The 23,573-nt window shown below is 38.6% G+C and overlaps 1 protein-coding gene across 5 annotated transcripts in view; it reads left to right on the forward strand.

Moving 5' to 3' along the window:
* The window catches only part of cacna1db (calcium channel, voltage-dependent, L type, alpha 1D subunit, b), a 50,890-nt gene that overhangs the window by 18,405 nt on the left and 8,912 nt on the right, over positions 1–23,573 (forward strand). Inside the window, exons 8-35 of one of the 5 annotated variants that reach the window (XM_077609858.1) lie at positions 698–801; positions 884–1,053; positions 1,362–1,436; positions 2,437–2,524; positions 3,521–3,681; positions 4,569–4,794; positions 4,913–5,120; positions 6,596–6,716; positions 7,903–8,017; positions 8,106–8,151; positions 8,220–8,274; positions 9,523–9,667; positions 9,896–10,025; positions 12,071–12,130; positions 12,221–12,280; positions 14,165–14,271; positions 14,760–14,847; positions 15,867–15,974; positions 16,416–16,468; positions 16,553–16,699; positions 16,993–17,194; positions 17,280–17,438; positions 18,328–18,438; positions 19,309–19,386; positions 22,120–22,161; positions 22,788–22,916; positions 23,028–23,093; positions 23,196–23,287. In XM_077609858.1, coding sequence (XP_077465984.1) covers positions 698–801; positions 884–1,053; positions 1,362–1,436; positions 2,437–2,524; positions 3,521–3,681; positions 4,569–4,794; positions 4,913–5,120; positions 6,596–6,716; positions 7,903–8,017; positions 8,106–8,151; positions 8,220–8,274; positions 9,523–9,667; positions 9,896–10,025; positions 12,071–12,130; positions 12,221–12,280; positions 14,165–14,271; positions 14,760–14,847; positions 15,867–15,974; positions 16,416–16,468; positions 16,553–16,699; positions 16,993–17,194; positions 17,280–17,438; positions 18,328–18,438; positions 19,309–19,386; positions 22,120–22,161; positions 22,788–22,916; positions 23,028–23,093; positions 23,196–23,287 — 3,146 coding nt within the window. Of the gene's footprint in view, positions 1–697; positions 802–883; positions 1,054–1,361; positions 1,437–2,436; positions 2,525–3,520; positions 3,682–4,568; positions 4,795–4,912; positions 5,121–6,595; positions 6,717–7,902; positions 8,018–8,105; positions 8,152–8,219; positions 8,275–9,522; positions 9,668–9,895; positions 10,026–12,070; positions 12,131–12,220; positions 12,281–14,164; positions 14,272–14,759; positions 14,848–15,866; positions 15,975–16,415; positions 16,469–16,552; positions 16,700–16,992; positions 17,195–17,279; positions 17,439–18,327; positions 18,439–19,308; positions 19,387–21,403; positions 21,488–22,119; positions 22,162–22,787; positions 22,917–23,027; positions 23,094–23,195; positions 23,288–23,573 lie in introns of all 5 variants that reach the window. The other 4 variants (XM_077609863.1, XM_077609889.1, XM_077609881.1 and 1 more) reach the window with 4 other exon arrangements.

Raw genomic sequence — 23,573 nt, forward strand, 5'->3', positions numbered from 1 at the left:
ACAGCTGCTTTTCAAGCAGCGTATCAAGGACGTGCCAATCCGAATGGAAGGCAGACGTGATGTAGAGGGAAAGAAAAGTATTTTTTTTAACTCTTGAATAGGTATGGGTGAAATATCAACAAAGATTTCTGTCGTATAATTATACGAATCTGTAAAATCTATTAATTTAATGTCAGGAAGTCAATGATTTTGTGGCGTGGCACATACAGAGGGTGACCATTCAGTCACTAGTGAGAATAAGTGAACGCACTTTGCGTTCATCACAGAGGAAAAATGTGAACATTTTGAGGAAAATAACGACAATTAGAACCCTATAAATGAAGTCATTCATCTCCATGCTATTGACGAACAATTCATATACTATTCAATAAAGCATCTATTCATCGAATTTCGTTATTACCTACCTTCCACTATTTTGTGATAAGCAACTTTATTTAGGTACTGTACATTATCAGTCATTTTTTTATCGTCAGGGAAATAAAAATAAATGATGACAACAATTGGAGTGAAACTAAATTTAGGAAGACATCGGGAGAGATTGCAATCTTGCTTTTGGACCATTCACCAATGCGTGTGTGCTGCTTCTTTTTGTATACTATTCCATGATAAAGACTGTAACAGTGTCCATCAATAAAATAGTGATGAAATAGCATGGGTTTTTAAACTCTTGTGTCTTTTTCTGCCTGGGTGTTTTCAGATGAATGACGCCATGGGTTTTGAGCTGCCATGGGTCTACTTTGTCAGTCTGGTCATCTTTGGGTCCTTCTTTGTTCTTAACTTGGTCTTGGGTGTCCTCAGTGGGTAAGTTACTTTTTTCCCCCTCAAATTTTCTGCCAGTTGGGTGAACTGTAACCAACTGTTTGACGGCCTCGATGCTTTGCAGCGAGTTCTCCAAAGAGCGAGAGAAAGCCAAAGCGCGAGGTGACTTCCAGAAGCTGCGTGAGAAGCAGCAGCTGGAGGAAGACCTGAAGGGATACCTGGACTGGATTACTCAGGCCGAGGACATTGATCCTGAGAACGAAGAAGAGGGATTCGAGGAAGGAAAGCGCAACAGTGAGTTCCATCAAATGACTCTAATTCCCCTTTACCCGCTTCCATTGTCATGTAACGCTGATGACACCACACCATAGAACTTAGAGTAATGCTCTCCTGGTAGCCCTCCCACTGTCCTTTTATGGGCACTGACACAAGTGATATGTTATGACATGAGAAGCTAATATTTTAACTAGATTCAAGCCTTGTGTTCATTTACATTCTCCCACAACGAACTGCAGGCATTCCTAGTCATTTTTTTTCTTGTAATGCTCTTTACTGACCTGCTACTTCCTTTGCTACGTGAACTGCACGTCGATAACACCAAGGGGTCACATTAGCGGATCTCACCGAGAAGAAGAAGGGAAAGTTTGGCTGGTTCACCCAGTCAACAGAGACGCAGGGTAAATGTGTTTGGACCAAATCATTTTTTTCATTTACATCATCTTGGACACGTCGTGTTTGTCTTGGAATTCACAAGTCGTAACTCATCATTGTCCTACTTTGTTTTGCTGTCATGTTTTTGTTTGTCATGTTTTCTTCCCACACATCAACAAAGTCCTTACACACATCCTTTCACTCATTTTTCTATGGAAAAGTTGAATTTCTCTTGATGGCAGAAAAACATGGGCTTTAATTGTAAAATTGCCATGTAAAATAGTACAGTGAAAATTAAATATGGAAAAGATTTATTTTGTTTGTTTGGAGGAAGCACAGCTGAGTTTAATAGCAACAAAGGGCGCTGAATTGAAGCAGAGTGGTGGCAAGTTTCTTTATCTGTTCAACATCAGAGGACCAACTTAACAAGCAGCTGTGACAGGTCGTTTATTTTAGGCGTGGGTATTGGCAAGACACTTGGTGAGAGACTAACCATTGTTAAAAGAGTAAGATATGTTCCAAAAATGTGTGAGTATTGTCGGTGGGCACATCGCGATGTCGTGGCACAGTTTATAGTCAGTTTACAGTTAAAACCTATTTATTTATGTCTAAAATATATCTTGCTGTGTCTGTATTCTCACCATCTTGCTACTGTGACAGTGAAATTTCCCAAATACGGGATGAATAAAGTTATCTAATTAATCTAATCTAATCTAAATATCTCATCCTTCCATCAGCATTTAGAAAAGCTCGTCTTCTTGCCACTTTACAGAATCCCAATTGAACAAATGCAGTGTGAACTATATATTTAAGTATTTAAGTGACTACACTTAAGATATCCATGACATAATTATTGTTTTAATGAAACCTAAACCAAGTTTCATGTTATAGGCTAACATTGAATTATTTTATTTGCATTACTGAATCCTAAGATAAGAGGCATCATTGTCAACGATAAAATAAGAAACACATAACTAAGAATAAAGTATGTTATATTTTTTACTCGAATTGTTTGTGCTTCAACAGCAAGCGTACCCACAAGTGAAACAGAGTCTGTAACCACTGACACGCACCGTGGTGAGGACAACAAATGGCTATGCTGTGCTCCTCTTTGGTAAGTGTCACAAATGTCTTTACTTTCCCATTCACATGCTCCTTGTGTACAAGTCCAAAACAGTTTTTTTTTTAAAACAACTTATTATCTCCCATTCTCCTCAGTACAAAAATTACTAAGTCAAAGTGCAGGTTAGTACCACGTTGTGACGTCAACCCACTCGGCATGTGCTTCATCCGTTGAGTGGATTAAACTCATCCAGCATGCCTTCATTTACTCACATTGTTGTATTATACGATGATCCAAATCCCTTGTGTTTTTCACTCCTAATTAATGCAGGTTGAGTTATTAATTGGGGTACTCGGACGTTTCGTCGAAAGACGTTTGGTCCCCGGACGTTTGGTCCCCGGACGTTTGGTCCCCGGACGTTTGGTCGACCGGACGTTTGGTCGCCGGATGTTTGGTCGACGGGACGTTTGGTCGACCGGATGTTTGGTAGAACGAACGTTTGGTAGAACGGACGTTTGCTCGCCGGGTTGTTACTGTTGAAACCAGCTCTCAAAATTATAATCATGAGAGAGAGAGTTTAATATCTAATATCAAAATATCAACAGTAAACTCTCTGTCATAATTTGACAGTGAGCGAACCCGGCGACCAAACGTCCGTTCTACCAAACGTCTGTTCTACCAAACGTCCGTTCTACCAAACGTCCGGTCGACCAAACGTCCGGTCTACCAAACGTCCGGGGACCAAACGTCCGGGGACTAAACGTCCGGGGACTAAACGTCCGGGGACCAAACGTCCGGGGACCAAACGTCTTTCGACGAAACGTCTGGTCACGATTAATTGGTTCATCAATTCGTCTTCATGCCGTGATTATGACTGACCACACCCGTGTTGTCTTAATTTTTGTTTCACTTATTGTCAATGTGGAGCGTACTCAGTGTAAATTGTGATTGACCTCTGTTTGACCATTTTGATTGACCGGTGACCTGTCTAGGGGGCTTTTTGCTTATAGTCTAAAGTCGTCCTTTCCATCCTTCTCTTTTTCCAAGTCGTCAGGGTCGACGGTGGAATCGCTTCTGTCGCAGGAAGTGTCGTGCAGCGGTGAAATCTGTGACATTCTACTGGCTGGTCATCATCTTGGTTTTTCTCAATACTCTCACCATCGCCTCAGAACACTACAACCAACCAGACTGGCTCACCGAAGTTCAGGGTAAATTGTGTCTCCTTTTTTTGGGGGGGTGGGGGGGTATTTTTTCCCATTTGTTTCCTGCAAGCTGTACGGTGGAGTATGTGTTTTTGGTTTCATTGCAAAAAATATGTCGCATTTTTGATGGGCACGTTTGCGTCCTTGTTGGAAAGCAAACATCATTTGTACTTTTTGGCCTGGAATGAAACACTTAAGCAGTGCGATGCCGTTTTGTGTTAACATCTGAGTTTACTAAAGAAAAGAATGGTGACTCATTGCCTGTAAAATTCTGCACATATCATTTTTTATATAACCAACTCTACTTCTGTGACTTTAGCTGGACGATGGGCAGCCCGGCAGTTAAGTGGTTAGCGCGTTGGCCTCACAGTGGGGGACCTGGGTTCAAATCCAGGTCGGTCCACCTGTGTGGAGTTTGCGTGTTCTCCCCGGGCCTGCGTGGGTTTCCTCCGGGTACTCTGGTTTCCTCCCACATTCCAAAGACATGCACGGTAGGCTGTTTGGACACTCTAAATTGCCCCCAGCTGAGTGATTGGTTGTTTGTCTCCTTGTGCCTTGCAACTGGCTGGCCACCAATTCAGGGTGTCCCCCACCCGCCTCTGGCCCAAAGTCAGCTGGGATAGGGTCCAGCACCCCCGCAATCCTAGTGAGGATAGAGCAGTTCAGAAAATAAGACGAGAATGGTTGGAGCATTTTTTTTAAACTCATTTACAGCCTTTGGCGGTAATAGACGCCAAAACCGTTTGAACTGTGAGGGATGGCAGTGAATGAACATTGTAACCCTCCCAGTTGAAATGGATTGGACGTCTTCTAGTGACAAGAGAACTAAATTGTAGTGAATTTGCTCATTCATTTTCCGATTGAATCTCCTCTCTCTCTCCTTGTTTTCCCAGACGTCGCCAATAAAGTTCTCCTGGCCATGTTCACTTTGGAGATGCTGGTGAAAATGTACAGTTTGGGGCTACAGGCCTACTTTGTTTCCTTGTTCAATCGCTTTGATTGTTTCGTGGTGTGCGGCGGCATCATGGAAACCATCCTGGTGGAGCTGGCCCTCATGTCGCCGCTGGGCATCTCTGTTTTCCGCTGCGTTCGACTCCTGAGGATCTTTAAGGTCACACGGTGAGTTTCACTGAGATCGCACACAAAAAAGATATTCATGAAAAGACGTGCTATTGAATGAAACCTTCTTAGCTTAACTCTGCTAACTATTGATAAGCGATATTTCTGTTTTCTTCAGCCACTGGGCATCACTGAGCAACCTGGTGGCTTCTCTGCTCAACTCCATGAAGTCCATAGCTTCACTGTTGCTGCTTCTTTTTCTCTTCATCATCATTTTCTCCCTGCTGGGCATGCAACTTTTTGGGGGCAAGTTTAACTTTGATGAGACGGTGACTAAGCGAAGCACATTCGACAACTTTCCCCAGGCCCTACTCACTGTGTTTCAGGTGGGTGCTTTAGATCAGATTAGATAACTTTATTCATCCCATATTCGGGAAATTTCACTGTCACAGTAGCAAGAGGGTGAGAATACAGACACAGGAAAAGACATAAATAAATAAGTTAATAAATAAATATACCAATATATAAATACATACGTTAATAAATAAATAAATATACCAATAAATAAATATATAAATAAATAAATATATAAATAAATAAATATATAAATAAATATATAAATAAATACATATATAAATAAATAAAAATAAATAAATTTAAAGATAAATGAATATATAGATAAATAAATCTTTATATTTTAGAGATGACAAATCCCATTACATACAGCAAAGGGACTGGCCCTCTTTCACGCACAGCTGGCGTATTGTGTGGTCCAGTTTCTAGAAAAGGATCCAACACTAACTGAACCGGTAATCCGAGGTTTGCTGAAGTTTTGGCCCAAGACCTGCAGCCAGAAAGAGGTGATGTTCCTGGGTGAAATTGAGGTGATTTTGGATGTCATTGAACCTACCCAGTTCAAGAAAATCCAGGAGCCATTGTTTAAGCAGATCTCCAAATGTGTGGCCAATCCTCACTTTCAGGTAGCAGAGCGAGCACTGTACTTTTGGAATAACGAGTACATTCTCAGTCTCATTGAAGAGCTCCAATCCAACATTAAAACTCATCGTTGCATTGTTTGATTTTTCTTTCTCACATCCAAATGTATCCAAGCATTTTTATCTGGAAAAGAAAAAAAAAGAAACATTTGGACATAAAATTTACATTACTAATTCATTTTCTGAAGCGCGTATCCTCACGTGGGTCACTGGGGGAGCTGGGGCCTATCCCACCCTGAATTGGTGTCTAGCCATTCACAGACAAAAAAACACAATTACTCCCTTATTAATACCACAAGCACATACACCCACAAAACATTGAAAGCGTACAAAAGCCTGCCATCAGTGCTTTGGAAAATTTGTAAAAGAAAATCCCTCAGACTCAATGCGCTCACTTAAATGTATGGTGTGACATTAATAGAATAATAAAAATTCATCCTTGTATGTAACTCAAGTGAATACATTTATGCACGACCACATCACTGCACACAATTCAGTTCCATTCGACCTTATATTACTCAATAAATACCACTCGCTGCACAAAAAGTGGCCATTCACTGTAGGGAAAGACAATATATTTTTATACCTGATATAAAATGGACACGAAATTAGCCTCGACGCATCATTTGGAACTAAATCTTCCCTGTTGCACATTTATGCGTGTGTGTGTGAAAGTTTGTGTAATAGCTTTTGGTTGATGACCAGAATGGCGGTGCACCATTTGGGCGGAAGCGCGGAATATTAAAATAAAAAAGTTCTAATGCCAAAAAGATACGGGAGGGATTGTTTGGATTAGTTGCTTTATAATAAAACATCCGATTTTCGATGAGTGTACCATTTTTTGTTTCTTGCTTTGTGTTAACCAGATTCTGACAGGAGAAGACTGGAATACAGTGATGTATGATGGGATCATGGCATATGGTGGGCCAGCCTCCTCTGGGATGGTGGTTTGCATTTACTTCATCATCCTCTTCATCTGTGGAAACTGTATCCTGTTGCCCACACGTTTAAGCAGACTACTGAATTGACATCACTTGTATTACAGTGGTACCTCAACATACGATCTTGATCCATTCCAGGACTGAGATTGTATGTCGAGCTTTTTGTAACTCGAGCGGACGTTTCCCATTGAAATGAACTAAAAACAAATTAATTTGTTCCAATCCTCTGAAAAAACACCAAAAACAGGATACATTGGATTGGAAAAAATGTTTTATTTCTTCTAATTCGCCATCTATTAACAAAGTAACACATAACTAGTGGTTTAATAGTAAAAAAATATGTTTAATTGAAGTAAAATTAGACGCATTTCACGGAGGGGAGGGTTAGGGTTAGACAACGACACACACGGAGGAGGAGGGGGGGGGGTGTTCGGGGGGACTTTATCCACGGCACTCGTAAACGAACAAACAAATTAAAATTAACTTGGATTAATATATACAGACACACTCAAACATATGGTTAATGTAACTTTACATAAAACTGAATTCTAATTTTGTTTTAATCTTATTTTTTACCTTTGTTCTGGGTGGGTTAGCTGTTTGCCACGCCTCCACCCTCACGTTCGCTATCGATGGGCTGTTTGCTGTTGTATTCCCTTCAAAATATTCCGAAAATGATGCACACAAATGTCCTCACAATAGGATAACGCACAACCACTTGCCAACGAAAAGTAGTCTTGAATGAGCGATCGCGGGACCTAAGGCTAAGGAAAGAATAACAGGAACTGCAATAGCTGAGCTTACCCACGTATTGATTGTGGGTAATAAAGTTTTATTCTGAGAAAGGGTGCCATTGCCTATCGGTGTTGTGTGCACGAGTATACTTCATTACCCAGAAAGCCCTCTTTTTGCCCGTGCACGCGCGTTGTGCGTTTCCTGGTCGAAACTCGTCTGAATAAATCGTTCAGTGCTCGTAGATATCTGTTATACACAAAAGAGATGCGGCAAAAAAAGACAGTGCGCTACAATGATAAACAGCCTCTCATGTCATGGCCACCTGGCTTGGTCGCATCTTGAAATTTTGATCGTATCGTGGGCGAATTATTCGGTCGAAATTTTCATTGTACCACGAGCATGTCGTACCACGAGCTGATCGTAGGTCGAGGTACCATTGTATTTCCTTTTTTCTTGTTTATGGCAAGCGTTTTCTTTCCCTTAAGCCACACAACCAGACATCCTGCTAAATGTGTTCTTGGCCATTGCTGTCGACAACTTGGCCGACGCAGAGAGCCTCAACACGGCACAGAAGGAAGAAGAGGAGGCCAAGATGAGGAGGAACAGTACAAAGTATGAGCACACCCTTTATTTATTTGATTCTTTGTTTCCTCTCGTGCTTTTTAAAGGCTTGCTTCTTATTTTTGCCTCTCCAAAACAGAGAACATAGAGTGAAAATAACACAAGACACGGATGGAGAGACAAAGGTACACAAGACAGTTCATTACTTTACAACAGTCTTTATCTTTTTTTATTTTATTTTTTTATTGCGTAGGTGCCAGTTGAGCTCTTACTGGAGGAGGACAAAGAACTTCATATTGACTCACCAGGTAAGACATGACATTCTATTGTCACACAGAGTGAAGGGTAAGGGTTTCTTGCTTCTGAACTTTTGAAAAGTTGGAATTTCAAGAAGAATGAAAATAATGAAATTATTCTGTTATGGTTATGAGGGTGCTGGAGCCTATTATAGTACAGTGGTACCTCAAAATACGAGCTTAATTCGTTCCGGGACGGAGCTCGTATGTCGATTTACTCGTAACTCAAATGAACGTTTCCCATAGAAATGAACTAAAAACAAATGAATTTGTTCCAACCCTCTCAAAAAACACCAAAAACAGGATATTGGATTGGAAAAACGTTTTTATTTGTTCTAATTTGCCATCTATTAACAAAGTAACAAATAACTAATGGTTTAATAATACTAAAATGTGTTTAATAGTACTAAAATTAGATGGATTTCACGGAGGGGAGAGAGAGGGACAGATGGAAGGGGGGTAGGGGGGAAGACTTTTTGCACGGCAACGCGCTCGTAACATAACATAAACAAATTTAAATGAATTTGATTACTATGCAGACATAATCAAAAATAAATTTAATCTAACCTTACACTAAACTAAATTCTAATTTCATTTTAAATTTTTATACCTTTCTTCTCCCGGGTTGGCTCTATTTGCCCCGCCTCCACCGTGACTTTCAGAAGCAACCTATCGAGGGTTGTTTGCTTTTGTATTCCCTTCAAAATATTCTCAAAATGATGCACACAAATGTCCTCACAATAGGATAACACACGACCAATTGCCAACGAGAAGTAGTATATACTCCTCTCGTATTAGCGATCGCTCCGCCATTCGCACAGACTAACGGGAAAAAAAATCACTGAAAAAAATACAACGCTCCGCCCAGTGCTCATAGAGACATTACACGAGGGAGTTACGGGGAGAGAGACAGTGCCCATGATGTTCTTATGAGCAGCTTCTCGGGTCCACTGTATGCTGGTATATCAAAATTTGTCTCGTATCTCAAGATAAATATTTGCCCCAAATTTTACTCGTATCTCAAATTGCTCGTATGCCGGGGCACTCATATGTCGAGGTACACTGTACCAACAAACGGCAGTTGGTGGGGTATACCCTGAATTGGTGGAACAAGTAGACAAAGAAGTATTTACGCTCAAACTCATACCTAGGAACAATTACATTGTTCAACCAGTCAATGTTATCAATGTAATTTCTTTAAAGGAGCTTTAAATATCATGAGTGATTGCTAATAAAGCTCTCATGACTATATTTTTCTAGTGTGTTGTGTGGACGACGACAATGAGGATCTTCCCAAAGTCCCAGTTGGGCCCCGTCCAAAAAGAATATCTGAACTCACCATCAAGGAAAAAAGTATTCCCATCCCAGAAGGCAGCGCCTTTTTCATCTTCAGCAGCACCAACCCGTAAATACAAATATTGATCAATTTATCAAAGTTATCATCAGTGAGATTGTGTCAGGCAAACATTTGGGCCAGGGGTGTCTAACTATTTCCGAAAGGGCCTCAGTGGGTGCAGGTTGTTGTTCCAGCTGATCCACCACATTATCGGACATAATACATAAATGGCACAGTGCAAGGTAGAATAGAAAAAAATATGTCAACATTTGTGTCTAATAAGTGGATACTTTTCAGATTTCGTGTATTCTGCCATAAGCTGATAAACCATCAGATCTTCACCAACCTGATCCTGGTCTTCATCATGCTGAGCTCTGTCTCTTTGGCTGCCGAGGACCCCATACGGAACTTCTCTGCACGCAATATTGTACGTAACCAACTGTAATTGGTTTGGATCCTTACATAGCCATAGTGTCTTGCAAATCATAGAATCGAGTACTCATAAGAACATTTTTGGAGGAAAAAATTGCATTGAAGTCTGATAATTTCAGATGGTACATCTTAAAAACTGCTCCGAAAGAAGACTAGCCCAATAATCATGTTGCACTAAAATGAACACAATGAAATGCAGAATTTGGAGTGTCTGAGCTGATTATTGAATATTTTTTGGAATTTTAGGGAATAATGAATAATCCAAGGTTTCCATTACCTTTCCTTGCTGTCATTTCAAAAATTTCTACAGATATTTTAGAATTTGTCAGTGTTATTTCTGACCCAGTTCGGTGATTAACTTCAACGTTTTATTTAAAAAAACAACAATAATATAATAAATAAACCCAACAGTGATGGAATAAAATTATTTTGTTCACAGGAAATGAGACTTTTAAGAAACATTGATGGAATTTCCATTTGTTCAAAATTGCATCCTCCAGATGGTGTCTTTATATACGAATGCAATCTTAAAATCCACTGCAACATCTTAGCTTGGCATACTGTAAATTTCATCATGATTTCACCTTAATTACTAAAATGGCAGACAGTTTACTTGTTCAAGGTCGCTTTCTTGCTCATGTCTGCCAATACGCTCTACAAATTCCCGTCTTTTTTGGAGGGGTCCCCCTTTATATTAAGAAGCACCTGTTTGCATAGAAAATACAGTATCACTCGTTTTATTAATTAGGAAAATAGGACAGGGAGCACTGCGAGAGGTTTTATGTTAAGAGGCTTTATAGATCTTACATGATTCATAATATTTTTGTTTTTCTTAAAGAAGAAGACTGCACCTAGCATAAATAAAGAAGCCAAAAAATTAGGAACACACTTCATAATTATCACATTTTTCGGACCATAAGTCCCACCAGCCACATAATACACAATGAAGCTGATAAAAATATACATTAGTTGCACTAGAATATGTTCTTTAACATATATATAGATATGTTCATTAATATGTGATTTCCCTTATCAAATAAATCAAACTCCAACTCAAAATTTATGAAAAAAGTGCACCTTATAGTCCAGAAAATACAGCACTATACATGTTTAAACTTTCTCTGTCTTTCTTTTTTCTCTATCTACGATGCAGATGAAGCCCATTTTACCTTTTAGATATCTAAATTGTCGTGAACGGACGTTTCGTCGCCGGACAATTCGTCGACAGCATTTCGTCGACGGACAATTAGTTGCGGGCTAAAAGTATACTAAGACTTTTATTTATTTAATAAATATGACCATATAAAGTACTTCAACACCTTGCTGTATTGCAAGTTCTCTCACTTAGAAATGTACTTCGTAGGTGCATGGCCACTGTGAGAGAGATGATCCAAAAAGGAAAAATGTATGACTTTTTAGCGATTTATTTGCGTGATACCGCTGCAAATCAGTATTTGCACACCTGTCTATGAGTTAGAATTCCTCAAAATAAATGGCCATAGATAGTAAGGCTTTTTTTTGTTAAATCGCCGCGGGCTAGGGGATAGTGGTTAAGGTTAGTGGTTAGGATTAGGGTTAGGGGATAGTGGTTAAGGTTAGTGGTTAAGGTTGGGTGATTATAATTTTGAGAGAGGTGTCCGGCGACGAATTGTCCGTCGACGAAATGTCCGGGTACCCTAAATTGCGCAGCCATTTTCCGATTGAGCTATTGTTGCTGGCATGCACACGACAAATGTGCCGTCTTCTCCTTTAACAATGCATTTCTATTGATCTCTGATTGTCGAGTTTTCCCAAGGTCAAATGTCATTTTACCCACAGTAAAATAAAACCTGGGAAGCTCATTGACCGAACTTTCTGGAACAACAGCAGTTTTTGCAAAAGCTGTTTTGGCTATTCAAAACAGTATCAAATTAATTCGTTAAGATCTGACACTTGAGCGGAGTTTGTGTGCGCCCAAACATTAGGGAAAAAAAATCAGAACACTGTGCTGTTGTCTCCAGGACGTTTTGATGACTGCAACTTGTGCATTGCCTCTTGCAGATACTTGGTTATTTTGACTATGCTTTCACGGCAATCTTTACTGTTGAGATCCTTTTGAAGGTAAATGGTGTGTGTGTGTGGTGTGGTACTGTGTTGGCTAGAGCTTCAGTAACCTCCTACGTGCTTGTGTCACTCTGATTGCTTCCTCAGATCCTAGGCTATGCAGACTATGTCTTCACTAGTATGTTTACATTTGAGATCCTTATTAAGGTAATCAAGAGAGCATTGAGATGCCTCTGCAAATTTAAATTCAATAAAATATCTTAGTGATCAATTCTACAACATCCAAGCATGCTGCATATTTATGCCCGCCCTCCTCTTCCTTTTTTAAATGGCCGTTTGTCATGTTGTCATGGAAACAGCCCTTCAACAAAAAGTTCTAGAATATTTCCAAGTCTCTAAATGGCTGTTCCATCTCAGCCTCTATTTTTAAACACATTATTGAACAGTGGTTGACCTCTGAGGTGACCTTTCAGGGCTAACATTTTTTTAAATGAGGAAAAAAAGTTATATGCAGATGGAAACTATTTTGAGAAAAATCAACACCCTTTTTAAAAATAAATATTTAAATTTTAAACATCATTACATTTAAGTATTTAAAGGTGGCCTTGCATTTTGCTAACATTACTTTTCCTCATTATAGCAATTTTGCAAGAAACAGTCAGATACTTCATAATATTCTTATTAATATCCAGGTCAATGGATCCAATATGAACATTTAATGAATATTAAAATTAAATATTGAAGAAATACAATTTGAACTCTTTCCTCTGATTGCTCAATGGTGAGTGGACATGCCGGTGGACAAGTATTTAAATTAAGAACTCATGTGGCAATTTGGCAATGGGGTGTGTAGGAAGCACACATAGTGGGCTGCTACTTGCATAATAGGGTGCAGAATGATATTTGGAGTCCAATTTGAAATCAGTTTTATACATGCTCACCTTTAAAATAGTCTTTAAAATATTTTATCTGCATATGTAATCTTAAATAATACTGCACATATATGTTGAACTGCTCAAGAATGCATATATATGTTGGAAACAAAATGTTCATAGTTAGAGTTCCGATCTTTGCCTCATCCCTCTGCATGTTTAGACATGTTGTTGTTGTTGTTGTTGTTGTAATATGTCTTTAGAAATTGAATAGAGTAGATTGAAGCGACATGGTTATTATACTGTGGAATGTATGTTTAATCTGCCCCAGAAATGAATGTCGTGGCTTTAGAATGCTGTGTCAGATGTTTTTTGTTGTTGTAAATGTCGTGTGTGTTTATATAGTACTATATGAATATATATAACATAGAGTGGAACCACAAATTTGAATTATTAGGAAAAAGGTTGACTGCGATATGCTTTAGTTTAAGAATAATAATTTCCCAAAGAAATCTGTTGCCATTGTAAAACCATTAAAATTGTGCTTTAATTGATTTCAGGAAAATTTCATCATTGTCAATGATAATATAAGTGTAATATACTAAGATAACAAAGTAAATTTAATCCTAACTTTAATGACAATACATTAATTCAATAACAAAGGTATACATTTTTAAAAGTTTGTCGTGAAGGCATTTGATTTAAATGGTTCCACTGTGCTACATTCCAAATTTTGCTTATATAAAAATGTTAAAAGAATATTCAAAATTGCCTTGTGAGAGTATAATCTGCCTCACTCAGTTAATTTCATTATTACCATATTTTATACAGTATAAATTGCACCAGCCAAAGAATACACAATGAAGAGAAAAAAATATAGAACTCGCATTGGCGTATAAGTCGCATTTTTGAGGGCCATTTTTTATTTTTATTTTTTAAGACCAAACATACTTTAAAGTAACAATAGTCTTTTAACATAACAGTTTTTTAGATACGGATTTGTCGGAGGCTCAGCCAAACTCTGAAAAACGTGCGACTTATAGTCCGGAAAAATACGGTATCAGTTTTTTTATTTTTGACGATTACTAGAATAGACAAGATTCAAACACAGTTTCTTATGCTGTTTCAACACATTTGATTTATTTTGTAGTCTAAGTAGCCAATGACAATGAATTTTTGCACTGGCGTTTCTAGTCTTGACTGGTATCTGTGTCTTCAGATGACTGCATTTGGAGCTTTCCTTCATAAGGGAGCTTTCTGTCGGAACTACTTCAACTTATTGGACCTGCTGGTTGTCGGCGTGTCTCTGGTCTCTTTTGGTATTCAGTACGTATTATTCCTCACTCATTTTTGTGCATATTTCTCGAGTAATGTCGTTGTTTCTACTCTGCTAGCGTGAGTGACTGTTTGTGTTTTTATCAATAAAAGCGATGTTATAGTTCTTTTTAATTCACCTGACTTTCATACATGCAGTGTGTGTTACTACTCAATGATTGGGCAAATGCGAGAGTGATCGGTCATCTGTCTCTAAGTGTGGCTTGGCGACCAGTCAGCATGTAGTCTGACATTGGCCAAAAAAAATCAACATTTTCCAACTTGTTTGACCACTTTGAACCTTCAAAATACAAGGATGTGTTGTATTTTATTTTATAAGCTGTTGAATTTAGAACAAAGGCAGTTGGAATATGGGAGTGAGATTCCCAAAGAAGGCAAATTTTCCCACACATTTCAGCATAAATATGTACTGCCTTTTCATTGAGCCTGGTGGGTACTTTTGGTATTTTTTTTCATTTTTTTTTTGTCTTCTTCCTTAGGTCTTCTGCAATTTCAGTAGTAAAAATTCTTCGTGTTTTGAGAGTCCTCCGGCCACTAAGAGCCATTAACAGAGCCAAAGGACTTAAGGTCAGAATAATAATGGCAATGTTGAACATCTAGTATGTGTAGATTTTTCCATGTCCAATATTATTGTACAATCAATGAGCTAATCAATAAGCATTAGTTTAACCTTATACTTACCTGTTCAGATTTTCAACTCCATATTTTCCGTATTTTCCAGACTATAAGTCACTTTTATCATAAATATGACTCCAACTAATACTCAAGAGTGATTTATCTGATTTTTTTTCTCTCTGACAACTGACAACCTGTTATCTTTTTAAGTATTTGAAAAACTGTGATGTTAACAGTTGACTATTTGACTACTGATCTCCATTTTACTATTGTAACTTTAACATATAAGTCCTTTGTTTGTGATGAGATAAAAAATTATATGTAAACCGTCTTTTTCGGATTTTTTTCATAGTTTGGCCGGGGGTGCGACTTATACTCTGGTGCGACTATATGGTGCGAAATTATCTACCTCCTCAGTTGGGGGAGTTGTTTAAAAGTGACACCGAGGATGAAGATTTAATTGGATTTAGTGATTTGGAGTGAAACTGATAGTTCGGTGAACTTCTTAGCATGTTCTTTATGCTAGAGTTATCTGAATAACTCTTAATGTGTTACGTCGTTACTGACATTACCAGGCATGTCAGTCATGTAACGTTAGTATACCGTACACTTATTCAGCCTGTTGTTCTCTATTTTATTTAAATTTTAAATTGTCTTTCAACATGTATGTTTTTGGTGTTGGATTTTATCAAATAAAATTCCCCCCAAAATGCGACTTATACTCCAGTGCGACTTATAGTCCAGAAAATACGATATATAAATATAAATAAATAAATAAAACATGTATACATATATATGTACAAAATACATATGTATTTTTTGGGTGGTGCGACTTATACTCAGGTGCGACCTATAGTCCGAAAAATACGGAAAATACTTTCAATAAATGTAAAAGGAAGGTTTGACAAAGCTTTTGTCATAACTGTACTGTATATTTCATGCGCCCGCCTTCTTTTTTTTTTTTTTTTCAGCATGTGGTCCAGTGCGTGTTTGTCGCCATCAGGACAATTGGCAACATCATGATCGTCACGACGCTGCTGCAGTTTATGTTTGCCTGCATCGGAGTGCAGCTTTTCAAGGTAAAGTCAAGCAGATAGTTGTGTAGGCAACATAAATAGCCTGAAATTCTAACTAGACAACTGTGAAATGTGCCAAGAGGAAAGCTGGGTAGAGTGAGGCAGCCTTTATTTATAGGTCTCAAACTCAGTTTGGTTTTAGGGCCACATTAATGCCAAATATCTCATGTGCTCCGGACCATTTTATTTTTCTTCATTCATTCGCCCCCTCCAGTCAAAATGGATTGGACAATGGCCCTGAAAGATGAGCATCCACAGCTAGTTTAAGTGAATTGGACATCTACCATTGTCAATAGCAGGCAATGAATTCATTTTGCATCACTTTGTTTTTTTCACTTCCATTTTAGGGTACTCCATTTTTGGATCCGTTCATATTGATTTTGAGAGACTTTTTAGCATTCATGTTAGCCAAATAATTTAGTTCTCTGTCTTCTTCATATCCAGGGAAAGTTTTATCGCTGTACGGATGACGCCAAATCCAGCCCTGAAGAGTGCAAGTGAGTGTATGATGTATCTTTCAATAACGCTCACGTTTGCACCTTTTTACGTGCATGGTATGAAGTGTCATTGTCCAATCACAGGGGCACCTACATTCTCTACAACAACGGTGACACTGCACTGCCTGTTGTCAAGGAGCGTTTGTGGTACAACAGTGACTTCAATTTTGACAACGTCCTGATGGCCATGATGGCTCTCTTCACCGTCTCCACCTTTGAAGGATGGCCTACGTAAGTTTGAAATGTATATATTTAAATTTAGAAACATTTCAAAAATATTTTACATTTTAACAACTCAATTCTTTTTTTCAGTCCTCTGAAAATGATGCGTTTGGGCTCCATTTTTGTTTAATCCAGATCTACCCTCTGGAGCAATTTGTGAACTTGTTGAATCTTAATGACCTCAAATTGTTATCGGTCATTTCTTTCGTATACAGAAATACATTTCCAATCAAGAAACAAGTCCTTGCAGAGAGCTGCAATGTTGCATTAAGCTATTTTTTGTTGTTGTTTCCCTCCTGCAGTCTCTTGTACAAGGCCATCGACTCTAACCGTGAAAACATGGGCCCCATCTACAACTACCGCATTGAGATATCCATCTTCTTCATCATCTACATTATCATCATTGCCTTCTTCATGATGAACATCTTTGTCGGTTTCGTTATTGTCACTTTCCAGGAGCAGGGTGAAAAAGAATACAAGAACTGTGAGCTGGATAAGAACCAGGTTGGAATAAAACAAAAAAACACACACACTGCACAAACTAATATGTAAATACACCTATAATTTTTCTATTTCACCTTTGCTTCAGCGGCAGTGTGTGGAATATGCTCTTAAAGCCCGTCCCCTACGTCGCTACATTCCCAAAAATCCATACCAGTACAAGTTCTGGTATGTGGTCAACTCCACCGGCTTTGAGTATGTCATGTTTGTCCTAATCATCCTCAACACCCTGTGTCTGGCCATACAGGTAAGTGATCAAACTTTAAACCCTTAAATCTTCAGACACAATCTTAATTCCTATTTTAATCTTACATTTTTGGAGCACTTTAACACATTTGTCTTTAGTAGCTACTAGTCTTTGCACCGATACATTTTCTTTGGTTCCTGATACTGATTCCGGTAGGAGTCGAAAGGGTTATTTAACATGTACATTTATCCGTCATTTAAAGTATAGGCCCACCATATATCAAAAATATAACTGAAACTTAAACTTGAAGAGTACATATTATGCAACTTAGGCACAGTATTTATTAATACAGTAGTCGGACGTTTCGTCGAAAGACGTTTGGTCCCCGGACGTTTGGTCGACCGGACGTTTGGTCCCCGGACATTTGGTCCCCGAAAGTTTGGTCGACCGGAAGTTTGGTCGACCGGACATTTGGTAGAACGGACGTTTGGTAGAACGGACGTTTGGTAAAACGGACGTTTGGTAGAACGGACGTTTGGTAGAATGGACGTTTGGTCGCCGGGTTGTTACTGTTGAAACCAGCTCTCAAAATTATAATCATGAGAGAGAGCGAGAGAGAGTGAGTTTAATATCTAAATATCTAATATCAAAATATCAACAGTGAACTCTGTCATAATTTGACAGCGAGCGAACCCGGCGACCAAACGTCGGTTCTACCAAACGTCTGTTCTACCAAACGTCTGTTCTACCAAACGTCCGGTCAACCAAACGTCCGGGGACCAAACGTCCGGGGACCAAACATCTTTCGACGAAACGTCCGGTCACGATTAGTACTAGCCAATTCCAATGCTTGCATTTTAATGCCGTATCGCCACCCCTTCCTTGACCAGTATCTGTATTGGAACAGTACGAGTAGCTACCTTATTATACGTACGCTGTGTGTTTTCAGCACCATGGTCAGTCCCCCCTGTTCAACTATGCCATGGACATCCTAAACATGGTGTTTACCGGCGTTTTTACGGTTGAGATGATCCTCAAGCTTATTGCCTTCAAACCCAGGGTATGTCTGTGCACTACAAACGATTGGAGATTGATTTAAAAGAACAACAAAAAATGTAATTTTGTAAAACATTTTAATCAAACACAATTGAAAGGAAAAAAAGACACTATTCAGAGACGATTACAGAAACAAAACCAGCAATGCCAAAGAATTGTTTTTCTTTTCTAATCACACACATTTGTTCTCTATTTATTTGGCACAACATGACGTACAATAAACTTAACAACTGCTTCAGAATAATTCCAGCATGATAATTACATTTCACTCATTTTGTTTCTGTCAAGCAAAGAAATCTCTAACACCATCCATTCTACATCAACCCCCCAAAAAGTCCAATGAGAAAAACTTCCACACCTGAAGTTGACAGATTACAGTAATCCCTCGATTATCGCGATTAATGTAGACCAGACAACCGCGAAGTAGGGTCACCCCCATTTTTTTTTTTTATACTTCAGTGCTGAGTCCTGTTAGCAAGCAGAGGACAGGGGAGTGGCTTCCTCTTGCGAGTTTCAGCGCGGATTTTCACATTTTTATGAACTTACAAAAAAAGGATTTCCCCCAGAGAAAAATCTGCGATGTAGTGAAACCGCGATAGTTGAAGCTGCGATATTCAAGGGATTACTGTAATAATGATAAACATCTCTAGTACACAAACCAGTTATCTCTTAGCTTCCTTCTAGGGTCGATGGTCCTCGAAAGTTTCCCTGATAATGGATTCCATGTGTTCACACCAAAGTTTTGCTCCGATAACACGACCCCCTTTCCTCATCCACTCTTCCTTGTTCTCTTACCACCCCACCTGGGCCCTGCGTCCTTTTTGTCCCCCCTTGCCTTTGTCTCCCACTGGCCGTGCATGATTGGCCGACGTAGGGCTATGTAGGAGACGCCTGGAACGTCTTTGACGCCCTGGTGGTGATTGGCAGTATAGTCGACATCGTACTCAGCCAGGTAGAGGGACGTCAGCATGTACAGTTTTGTCACGTGCTGCCTCCAGTCTTGCTGCTTCCTTCCTTTGCTTGCTTGCTTCCCCCTTTCGCTCAGTTTTTTATTTGATTTCATGTTTCAGCCCTGAGTACTAGGCACTCCGACAGACTTCTTAACCCTTTCAGCGACAGAGGTGACTAAAGTGGTCATCTAATAATTTGTTTTATTTTTTTATAAATACACAAGTTTTACGCCATATGACTTTCTCGAACCACAAGCCGAAACTTCATTTAAAATCATTATATATATATATATATATATATATATATATATATATATATATATATATATATATATATATATATATATATATATATATATATATATATATACTTTTTTATTTTACTTTATTTCGCCTACCACAAAATATGTGCTGGCAATATGTCGAATGGTAGCTGCAAAATTCTCCCTCTGAAAGCAAGTTTATGACCCCTGTCCTATATAAATGTTCTAAATACAGTGGTACCTCGACATACAATCTTAATCCGTTCCGGGACTGAGATCGTATGCGAGCTTTTCGTAACTCGAGCGGACGTTTCCCATTGAAATGAACTAAAAACAAATTAATTTGTTCCAACCCTCTGAAAAAACACCCAAAAGATGATATTGGATTGGAAAAAATGTTTTATTTCTTCTAATTTGCCATCTATTAACAAAGTAACACATAACTAGTGGTTTAATAGTAATAAAATATGTTTAATAGAAGTAAAATTAGACGCATTTCGCGGAGGGTATAGACAGCGACATACACAGAGGCAGGGGGGGGGGGGTGTTCAGGGGGACTTTATCCACGGCAACAACGCACTCGTAAACAAACAAACAAATTTAAATTAACTTGGATGAATATATACAGACACTCAAACATACGTTTAATGTAACTACACAAAACTGAATTCTAATTTTGTTTTAATTTTTTTTACCTTCGTTCTGGGCAGGTTAGCGGTTTGCCACGCCTCCACCCTCACGTTCGCTATCGATGGGCTGTTTGCTGTTGTATTCCCTTCAAAATATTCCCAAAATGATGCACACAAATGTCCTCACAATAGGATAATGCACGACCACTTGCCAACGAGAAGTAGTCTTGAATGAGCAATCGCGGGAGCTAACAGGCTAAGGAAGGAATAACAGCCTACCCATGTATTGATTGTGGGTAATGAAGTTTTATTCTGAGAAAGGATGCCATTGCCTATCGGTGTTGTAAGCATGAGTATACTTCATTACCCAGAAAGCCCTCTTTTTGCCCGCGCATGTGCGTTGTGCGTTTTCTGGTCCATGTGTCGGCGGAAGAAACCATTCAGTGCTCGTAGATATTGGTTATACACGAAAGAGATGCAGCAAAAAAAGACAGTGCGCTAGAATGATAAACAGCCTCTCATGTCATGGCCACCTGGCTTCCTCGCATCTCGAAATTTTGATCGTATCTAGGGCGAATTATTCGATCGGAATTTTCATCGGACCTCGAGCATGTCGTAGGTAGAGCTGATCGTAGGTCGAGGTACCACTGTACATTTAAGAAAATATAAAGTCATGACTGGTGCATGAAAAGGTTCAAATAACTGTCATTCATATTATTTAATCATTGATGGAAATAACTGTCATTAATATTATTTAATCATCGATGGAAATAACTGTCATTAACATGATTTAATCATTGATGGATTAAATAGCTTGTGAGGTAGCTGAGCAGCAATGTATAATAATTCCTATTGCTCTGATGACCTACTTTTTATGTCCTCTGTGTGTTATAACCGTAGTTATTAACAAAAAATGATATGATTCTGAATCAACAATAGCTCCTACATAGCCTAGTGACTACAAAGACTTCTCCTATAAATAAAACTTCATTTTCTGGCCGGCGTAATCAAATTGTTCTTGCATGAAAAGTCTTCTGTCGTTCACAATGTTTTTATTTTTGACCTGTCTTTTCTTTTCTTTCTTGCCCTCCCTCTTTTTTGTGTGTTGTGTGATTTGTGGCTTGCAGAACTATTTTGCTGATGCATGGAACACGTTTGATGCCTTAATTGTTGTGGGTAGCGTGGTTGACATTGCCATAACGGAGATCAATGTAAGTAGTCACACGTATGTGCATGTTCGTATGCCTCTGTTGCTACGGTAACCGCAGAGTATTGCGTCTTGGTTTAACTTTTGAGTCTTGTTTAAACCATTCCAATTTTTGTTTTATCTTTAAATGTAGCTAAAACATTTAGTTGTCCAGTGTTTAGTTTCACTTCAAATGACAAATATTGTCAAAATGTTATATTCCTGACATTACCAATAAGAATTTCTGTAATTATGTTTGAAACGTTGCTTCAAAATATTAAGAACACAAATTTAGTTGACTTATTTGGTCAAATAAAACAGCAAATAAATTCCATTTTGGGTAAAATCTATTAAAAATTGAGATGTATTTTCCTTTTTTTTAATAGAATATGTTGTCATCTCCTTTTAGGCAGTTTCCAACAAGTGAAAATTTTTGTGTGTAACACTTACTGACTGATTCTTGTTGATCTTACAAAATTGTAATGGGTGGCATTTCGTTATGTTAGTGGAAATAGATGTATGCTATTTAGTAATTTTAACTTTGTTTGGTTTGACAATGGATTTCTTGAGGGTTAGATAATTATATCATCTGGGTGCTGGGTGCTTGACTTTTTTGGATGATGTAACTCCAATTAACTTCAAGTTTTTGATTTTAAGTCAGCAGCACTCCCTGTCGTCAAGGTGATAGTGGAACCAGGGGTAAGAATATCCCCAGTCTGCTTCATTTCAACACCAAGAGCGCTTTAAAAAAATGAACATTGAAAAATGATGTACTGGAATGCTGTGATTTGATACATTTGGAGATTATAGTATATGGAATCTCGCAATTTGGTCCTAGTTTATTGGCCAGCTGACGTGTTGTTTTTGTAACTGTCTTGGTGCATGGCATGAGAAATTACTGTACTTTATATTTCAATAACTGTAACTGTGAAGTGTTTTTATTTCGATGGAAAATGAATCAATCGCTGTATTAAGTTGACGTTGTGAGTCGCCCATCATGGCATCAGACTTGAGGTGGCTTGATTGTGGTTTGTCTGTTTGTCTTTTGCACTGTGGACTGCAAAAGGTTGCGGCATTATTCAAATCAAATGTTTTGTTTGTGTGATGCATTCGGGTGTTTTCATGCATGCATCCTAATTGTTAACATTGGCAAAATGAACACCATAGTCTTCCGGATATCATTGACACATACTGCATTCTATGTAGTTATGTTCAATGTGACAGTCTCAATTTCATTACAAAAAATGATCTGCTATCATAACATATTTTCAAACTAGCCACTTTCTCAGATGATTAATCTTGAAATGTATATCACGGTTGTACAGAACACAGAAGACAGCGCTCGCATCTCCATCACCTTCTTCCGCCTCTTTCGAGTGATGCGATTGGTAAAGTTGCTCAGCAGGGGGGAAGGCATCCGGACGTTGCTGTGGACCTTCATCAAATCCTTTCAGGTCAGCCAAGAATGCAAATATTATTTTCACTATATGGTCATTTTAACCGATGGCATTGCCTGTGCAATCCGTGAAACGTCTAAAATTCCCTTTTCTGTCTTCTTCTCCAAGGCTCTCCCTTATGTCGCACTTCTGATAGCCATGCTCTTCTTCATCTATGCTGTCATCGGAATGCAGGTAAGGCGTTCTTTTCGGTGCACCAAAAATCTAAGCAATAATGTCTCCCATTGTAATCTACTGTAACTTGAAAGATTGATCTTTATTTATGCCATCTGACAGGTTTTTGGCAAAATAGCGATGGTGGATGGAACACAAATCAATCGCAACAACAACTTCCAAACGTTCCCTCAGGCCGTTTTGATGCTATTCAGGTCTGTCGGTTTTACTTGGAATTGCTTACGGTGACCATTCAACATCAACTGGTTGAACTTTCTAACTCAGGGGTGTCAGACTCGGCTTGGTTTGCGGGCCGCGTTAACGTCAACTCCATTTTATGTGGGCCGGACCATTTTAGATATAATATTAAATATATTTTTATAAATGGATTAAAAGAACTGGATTAAAAGCCCTGAATATTCAGGTTTTTTTAGATCTAAAACAATGTTTATTTTAGCTTTTTTAAATATATTTTTAGATTTTACAAAATTATTTTTGAAC

Source organism: Stigmatopora argus, chromosome 1 (genome assembly GCF_051989625.1).
Source record: "Stigmatopora argus isolate UIUO_Sarg chromosome 1, RoL_Sarg_1.0, whole genome shotgun sequence".
NCBI classification, from domain to species: Eukaryota; Metazoa; Chordata; class Actinopteri; order Syngnathiformes; family Syngnathidae; genus Stigmatopora; species Stigmatopora argus.